General features: G+C 30.0%; 1 protein-coding gene across 3 annotated transcripts in view; it reads right to left on the bottom strand.

Moving 5' to 3' along the window:
- Positions 1-8259, bottom strand: part of glsa (glutaminase a) — a 33420-nt gene that overhangs the window by 5250 nt on the left and 19911 nt on the right. For 2 of the 3 annotated variants that reach the window (XM_051095058.1, XM_051095059.1), the window contains exons 11-17: positions 8156-8206; positions 7104-7280; positions 6878-7009; positions 6698-6790; positions 2627-2688; positions 2467-2543; positions 2253-2316 (exon numbers count right to left, since the gene is read on the bottom strand). In XM_051095058.1, coding sequence (XP_050951015.1) covers positions 2253-2316; positions 2467-2543; positions 2627-2688; positions 6698-6790; positions 6878-7009; positions 7104-7280; positions 8156-8206 — 656 coding nt within the window. Of the gene's footprint in view, positions 1-2252; positions 2317-2466; positions 2544-2626; positions 2689-4520; positions 5224-6697; positions 6791-6877; positions 7010-7103; positions 7281-8155; positions 8207-8259 lie in introns of those variants that run through there. The other variant, XM_051095060.1, reaches the window with a different exon arrangement.

Here is an 8259-nt window from a genome sequence, read left to right as displayed (position 1 = left end):
TTCCTACCGTAAATATGTCAAAATTAATTTTTGATTAGTAATATGCATTGCTAAGAACTTCAGAATCTCAGTTTTTAAAAAAATGACCCTTATGACTGATTTTCGTGGTCTGGGGTCACATATATGATTCATAACTTTAAATTAAACTTCACAGATCAACTAAAAAAACATGTTATTTTATTTATATAGGCTAAAATACAAACTTTCACTTTATGAACCCTCATAATTTAACCTAAACGTCCACTGTAATAGGCTACTGTAAACATTTAGTTATTTTTATATATAAAAAATGTACAAAAAATAAAAAGTTAATGGTGTTTTTTTTAGTGGTAACCTACATTAATAAATGCTTTAAAAATGAATTATTTGTAACTACTATACCTAAGCGTATCTAACTAATAAATTGTAAAACATACTGTAAAGTGCTGCTATAATTTAATTTGAAAAAACAAAACAAAACAAAACAAAACAAAAAAAAAAAATCTAATAATTACATGTGAAAAATAAAAGCAATATCCAAAATATCCACACATTTTTTATTCTATCTGTAATTCCTATAAATATACCATAAATATTATTATAAACTAAATATTACTGTATTATTAAATTAATTAAATCAATGTTTACTTAATGTTAAATGTATTTATTTGTATTTATCGCTACAATAAATTCATGAACTAACAATAACATTTCACACTATTTAGTAATCTTGGTTTTTCTTAATTTCATTTTAGAATTTCATTATTTCACACATTAATTATAAATTTATATTATTTTACATTAACCTAGAATAATAAATACTGTAGAAATTGTTATTAGTAAATTAATTTATGATAGCTACCTAATAAATGTAATGTTAATCAGCTTATAAAACTTTCACTATTTTTTTTTAATTAAATAAATAATGTTTTAATTAAATAACAAATTAATTAAATTGATAAAATGTATAAAACATAAGTGTTAATTAAAAAATAATGAAAAAAAATAATTTAAAATTATTTTACATTAACCTAGAATAATAAATACTGTAGAAATTGTTATTATTAGTTTATGATAGCTACCTAATAAATGTAATGTTAATCAACTGCTAAAACTTAAGTGTTATATCCACTATTTTTTTAATTAATAAATATTTAAATAAATAAGTTAATTAATTACATTGATAAAACATAAAACATTATAAAAAATTAATTTAATATTATTTTACATTAACCTAGAATAATAAATCCTGTAGAAACTGTTAATTATTAGTTTATGATAGCTACCTAATAAATATACTGTTATTCAACTTATAAAACGTGTTTTCTCCACAATTTTTTAAATTAAATAAACAATAGTTTAATTAAAAAAACTAAATTAAATTGATAAAACTTAAGCATTAAATAATGTACAAATATTAATTTAAAATGATTTTACATTAAGCTAGAATAATAAATGCTGTAGAAATTGTTATTAGTTTATAATAGCTACCTAATAAATGTAATGTTATTCAACTTACAAAACTTAAGTGTTATATCCACTATTTTTTGTATTAAATAAATAAAAATGTAATAAAATAATAAATTAATTATATTGATAAAACTTAAACTTATGCGTTAACTACAAAATAATTTTAAAAAAGAATTTAAAATTATTTTACATTAACCTAGAACAATAAATGCTGTAGCAAATTGTTCATTATTAGTTTATGATAGCTACGTAATAAATGTACAGTTAATCAACTTTAAAAACGTATCTTATATCCACTATTTTTTAAATAAATAATAAATAGTTTTTACATTAAATACATTAAATTGATAAAACTTAAGTTTAAGTTTGAATTAAACACGTAAATGTATGTGTTAATTAAAACCATTTTAAAAATTAATTAAATTAAAATTAATTAATAAACATTCACTGCAACCACCGTGATAGTGTTAAAAACTAAAAATAACATCCAAAATATTATACTATCCACAGTTACTACTACGTTTTTTTTTTTACTGGATTAAGTGTTCTTTTTTGTCCTTTCACATTATTATTATGGCTAATAAATGTATGAATAGTTAAGCACAATGAATAGACATAAATGCCTTCAAATGTCTGAAAATATCTATAAAAATATATTTTAAAATGGCTGACAATTAACAAACCAAAATGATCTTTAAGAACATAATATTACATTGCTGTTTTGCTGTCTCATCTCATTTTGTGACCTATGGGTGTTTTAACAGTTACATAACAAATGCATGTTGTGGTATTTGACATCGTACCTGTCTCTGGGCACCGGATTCACCTTACAAGCTTCTAGGAGAAAGCGCACAACCTCAGCGTGACCTAAAACCCACAAAAGCGCACATTAGCGAGATTTCCACTCAGCCCAGCACGAAAAGGAGGTCAGGCAAAGGAAACAAGCAGAAAGTCTGTGGGCTGAAGAGCGTGATAATATCAATAGCTGCAGAGTTTGATGAGTTCCTGGCACAACACCTTCAGCAGCTGCTACGTGAAGGGCCGTCCGAGAGTCGTAATCTCTCTGCTCCATATCCATCGACGAGAGCGCAAACCTACGCAAAACACAAACACACGTGAAGTAAGACACTCAAAGTTTAAACTGTGCAAACTGTTCAGAAATGCAAAAAAACGATACCTTCTCAGAGCCGACACGTCTCCTGTGTAGGCTGCAAACAGCAGGTTGATAACAGACTTGACCTGGAAGAAAACAAAGGAGTCGTTTGTGGTACATTAATGACATCGGGATGATGCGAACTTTGCACAAATCGCTAAAAGATGAACTTGTGGAAAAAGGTTCAGTTAAACAAAACAAACATACAACAGTTGCAATGTTTTCAAAACAGGGATAAAGAAATAAAATACACACAAGTTAAATAAAATGTGTTTATCAACCATTTATTAAACCACAATGACAAAATAAATTAAAACAAGTCAAGCTAGTTTAATAAGACCATCTTATTGGCACAAACAAATTTTTTTTTTTTTTTAAAGAACTGTGCATATTTCACATTGTCACATTTCATAAAGTCAGTGGTAATACTAAAAAAAGCTAAGTTTAAAACATTTCTCAGGTGATGTAACTTCATTCAGTAATTTTTAAGCACATTCCTGGATTTCAAGAGGCACACTTCTTATATGTATAATGAAAAACCTACAGTAAATATTTAAATCAAGTAAAAACTGGGTTACAGATATAGATAATGTGGGCACATGAAACTTGCATTGTAAAACCCACTAGTTACACAGTCTTTCCTACCTGATCTTAGTCAACCAGTTCCACTCTGGTTAGTATTAGTCACTTGTTTGTATTGGCTTGTAATACAATGACTAAATTCCTTCCTTGTGTGATTTACACATAATAAAGTAGCTTTTTGAAATTGTGATTAAACATTGTGGATGCTGGACTGAACTGAGAGTACTGCAGAATTTATAAAGTCACACTTTTTACAGGCACACATTAAACAGCTCTTTTAAACACATTTACATGTTTTTCCTTCACTTGAACCCCAATGCTGCCTGAAATAAGTTAACAGAACATAACATTCACCAAAACATACACTCAACAAACATTTAGACATCACATTAGGTAAAACAGAGTCAATGAAAGAGAATAATGTAATTATGTACAAATAAAAAAAAATAACAAACTGAAAATGCAACTGTAAACAGATCTTTATGAAGGTACTTGTTGGTTTGTTTTCTTAGAAATTATCGTTTTTTAAAAATGTGTACAGTTTAAAGGCATGTTGTTTTTATGAAGATAGCAGCAACAAACAAAAATTGCAAACAGGTTTCCTAAACTTTAAGACGTCCAAAAATCAGTGTTGCTGTGTCCAGCTGGTTCAGAAGGTAAGCTTATAAATAATTTACTTATTTTCTCATAGGCCAGAAATCTTTTCACATATAATTAATGTAAGAAGAAAGTATTTTAATACACAGTGGGGGAAAACTGTAAATATATCACTGTCTTATCACAATTTTTTTTTTTTTTTACAGTTTTTAATCAAAAATACAAAAAAAAAACTAAACAAAAACAATATTATGGTATCGATACCCTTCGATTGGAAACAAAAACAAAAAAAAATTGCACATTAGGTTTAAAGGTCTTTGGCTTGCTTTACAGTGTGAAAAAAACAATAAAACCTCCATAAACAAAAACAAAAACAAAACAAACAAACAAACAAAAAACCCAGGACTAAACCAACTAAACAAAACCAACTAAGGAAAAATCAATAAAACCAAAACATAAAATCAACAACAAAGCTAACAAAAAAACAAAACCAACTAAAATGAAACCAACCCCAAATAAAAACAAAAAGCAAAAAATAAACCCAATTTTTAAGAAAAAGCAAAGCTAACACAAAACCAAGTAAAACAAAACAAACAAAAAAACAAAACCAACTAAAAACAAATCAAAGCAAAACAAAAACGAAAAAAAGAAACAAACAAAAAACAAAATTAGCTAAAATAAAACAAAAACAGAAAAACAAACAAACCCATTTAAAAAAAAAAAAAAAAAAAAAAAAAAAGCTAAACAAACACAAAACCAACTAAAACAAAAACTAAAGCAAAACCCAACTTAAAACAAAAATCAACAAAAGCAAAAACAACTAAAACAAAGCAAAGCAAAACCAGCTAAAATAAAACAAACAAAAAATAAACCCAACTAAAACAAAACAAACAAAAAACAAAACCAACTAAAACAAAGCAAAGCCAACTAAAATAAAACAAACAAAAACAAAAAATAAAACGAACTAAAACACAAAACATAAACCCATTTTAAAAAAGCAAAACAAAACAAAACCAACTAAAACAAAACAAACAAAACCAAACTGAAATAAAACAAAAACTAAAAACAAAAACAACTAAAAACAAAACAAACAAAATATTTAACCAACTAAAATAAATTAAAAAACCAAACAAATTACAAAAACAACTAAAATCCCAATTTAAAAAAAAAAAAAAAAAAACAAAACACCACAACATCTCTAATCCCAAAGAGTGAAGAACCAAAGAACTGGATGATGGGCTGTCAAAACATGGAAGAAAGGCTGGGCACCGTTGTCTCTTCTAGTTTCTTTCTGCCACGGTTTCCATCCTATAGACTACAGTGGTGGAACTGTCCTCGTCCGTTTCAGAAGGACAGACTTTTTTCCACACTTTGTCAGTGAGCGCTAGTTCCTTCTGAAGGCTCGAATAGTCCAGCGGTTCGAGATTCTGCTGCTGCTGTTGCTGCGGTTCAACCAATACGGACACGGATAGATTATTAGATTAGATTATTTCATCATGGAATTTCCTGCTTGGATTAGTATGGATGGCAGAGAAAGAAGAAAACACGGAAACGGTGGAAAATTAAGCAAGACAGTGAACCAGAACAGGTGTTATTTTCAAGTAAAGAAGGATAATGGCCACAATTGTATTATAATAGCAAAGGCACGCAAGTCAAGCAGGAAAATATTTAGCATCCTAAATTAAGGCACATGGGTGGTAGTGGAGTTTAACAGCAGAGAGTATGCTGGTCCTCCAGCAGAGGGCAGACAATGAAGAGGAAAAGACATATGCAATTGCTAAGAGAAATGTGCAGTTATACAGGTTAAGATTGGAGGGCAGTTAGCATAATTCGGTTTGCCAGTTCACATTCATTAATACACACACACACACTCACAATATGTCAGTGTTATTGGATCATTTGCATTAGTTGCATCTAGAGGTGGGATATACAGTGGCCAAAAAACTAAACTGACGTTTAAGCCATGCTTAATGCACAAACTGAATTACACTAGATAATACATATATATAAATACTTGTGCAAAAACCAACAACACCTCAATAATTAAAAAAACAAAAAACAAAAAACAAATCAAACAAAAACTAACTAAAACAAATAAAGGAAAACAAAAAACAAAATCAACAAAAAATAAACAACTAAAATAAAACAAAAACTAACAAAAAACAACTAAAACAAAACACAAAAACAAACAGAACCAAACCAAAACCAATAAAACGAATAAATAAATAAAATACTAATAAAATAAAACTAAAACAAAACAAAACTCAACACAAAAAAAACAACGAAAACACAAAACAAAAACAAATTAAATTTAAGATGAAGCAAAACAAAAACATAAAACCAAGTAACAAAAACAAAAAACAAGACACAAGACCAACTAAAACAAACACAAAACAATTAAAAAAACAAACAAAAAAAACCCAAAAAAACAATCCAACTAAAAACAAGCAACAAAACAGCTAAAACAAAACCAAAACACAATCACAATTTTTAAAAAAAGCAAAACCAACTAAAACAACAACAACAAAAAACTAAAACAAAACCAACTAAAACAACAAAACAAAACAACATAAAACCAACTAAATCTGAACAAAAACAAACCCAATAAAAAAAGCAAAACAACTACTAATATATAATATATAATATATAATATATATATATATATATATATATGCACAATAATCTGGACAATTATTAATTTTATAATCTGAATTATTATTAATAAATAAGTTTAATTTGTTCAATCTGGCAATAGCCGGCAGATGACCAAGCACTAATAGGAAAGCAACACTAATTAAGGGGGGTTATTCGTGGCTTAGTTATTTGAAATTAGAAAATTTATGTTGGGTTGTTGCCCACCCCTAGCTGCATCAGTTGCATGCGGTTTGTAGTTTGAAGGACGGATCTGTCACTCACCCGCTGTTCTCCACCCTCTCGCCGTGGATCCAGTTTCTTGGCAAAGTGGCGTAAATTATCATAGTTGTGGAAATTAAAGAGCTGGACCAGATCCTGAAAGAAACAGAAAACTTCAATTAATATGAGCAATAAAGCCATTGCTGTAACTATTTATTAGCTGATAAGATACAGATTTAGTACCGTGCAAAACTGGATGCCTCGCACGCTGTTGCCCAGTTTGTCAAGAGGAGGAGACCAACACATAATGCCCATCACGTTGGGCACCACCAGCAGGATGCCTCCGGAAACGCCTGATTTAGCCGGGAGACCAACCTACAGTACAACACAACTTCAGTTCTCTCATATTCTGAAACACTGAATCTAAAACCATCAGACATTTCTTTAGGTGCGTACGTGTGAGACTCACATGGAAAGCGAACTGTCCGGAGAAGTCGTACATGCCGCAGGAGTGCATGAGACTCAGAGTGTTTCGTACAGCCTCGGGGTTCAGCACACGCTCGCCCGTGATTGGACAGAAGCCGCCGTTCGCCAGGGTAGCCGCCATCACACTAGCGCTTTCACAGGTTACCTCAATGGAGCACAGCTAAACGAACAAAAACACATTTAATCATATGTACGCATGTATAAATTATATAAATGAACAAAGGAAATGAAAATAGGCTGAAAATTTACCCGCAGGCCACTCCAGATTTAGATCTTGGATCATTTGCTCACCAACAGATCTTCTGCAGTGAATGGGTGCCGTCAGAATGAGTGCCCAAACAGCTGATAAAAACAACCCAATAACCCACACAACTCCAGTACATCAATTAACATCTTGCGAAACAAAAAGTTTCATGTTTTTAAGTACCAAATCCATCGTTAAGAAGTTTTTAACTTCAAACTGTTGATTCCAGCTAAAATAATGCATTAAATATCAGTACTTCCTCCAGTGTAAAAAGCCTTCGCACATATTTGTTTAGCACTGTTTTGGCTTGTAAACGGTATTTGATCTGTGCATATTTCTCTCCTGATTCAGAAGAACTTTTTCACTGGAGAAAGCAATATTATGGATAGAGGACTTGTATTTTAGCTGGAAGCAATGGTTTGATGTTAAAAATGTGTTAACGAAGTATTAGTTTCTTACAAATATCAAAGCAGCGTTTTGTTTCACAAGATGTTAATTGATGGACTGTAATGTGTATTATTTGTGGATTACTGATGTTTTTATCAGCTGTTTGGACTCTCATTCTGACGGCACCCATTCACTGGATCCACTGGTGAGCAAGCGATTTAATGGCCAGAGAGAGACTACATTTTCAGCAAAGTACCCATACTTCTTAGTACTTAGTACAATTTTCTTAGTACTATATTTCTTAAATGTCGAAACATACATCTACTGGTAGCAATGCACATATTTAACATTAATTTTTAAATGGACAAATTGTGTGCGAAAAAGTCTGTTTATCTTATACTAACCTGGAAGTAAAGGTCCAGGATGGAGATCATATCTGTACCCTCTGGGAAACACTGCAAGTATGGAAAAAAAATGTTCTTAGTGGATTTTCAATAGTTTCAATAAC

Source organism: Labeo rohita, chromosome 22, assembly GCF_022985175.1.
Source record: "Labeo rohita strain BAU-BD-2019 chromosome 22, IGBB_LRoh.1.0, whole genome shotgun sequence".
NCBI classification, from domain to species: domain Eukaryota; kingdom Metazoa; phylum Chordata; class Actinopteri; order Cypriniformes; family Cyprinidae; genus Labeo; species Labeo rohita.
The sequence above is the reverse complement of the archived record's forward strand: the minus strand, read 5'-3'. Positions and strand labels throughout refer to the sequence as shown.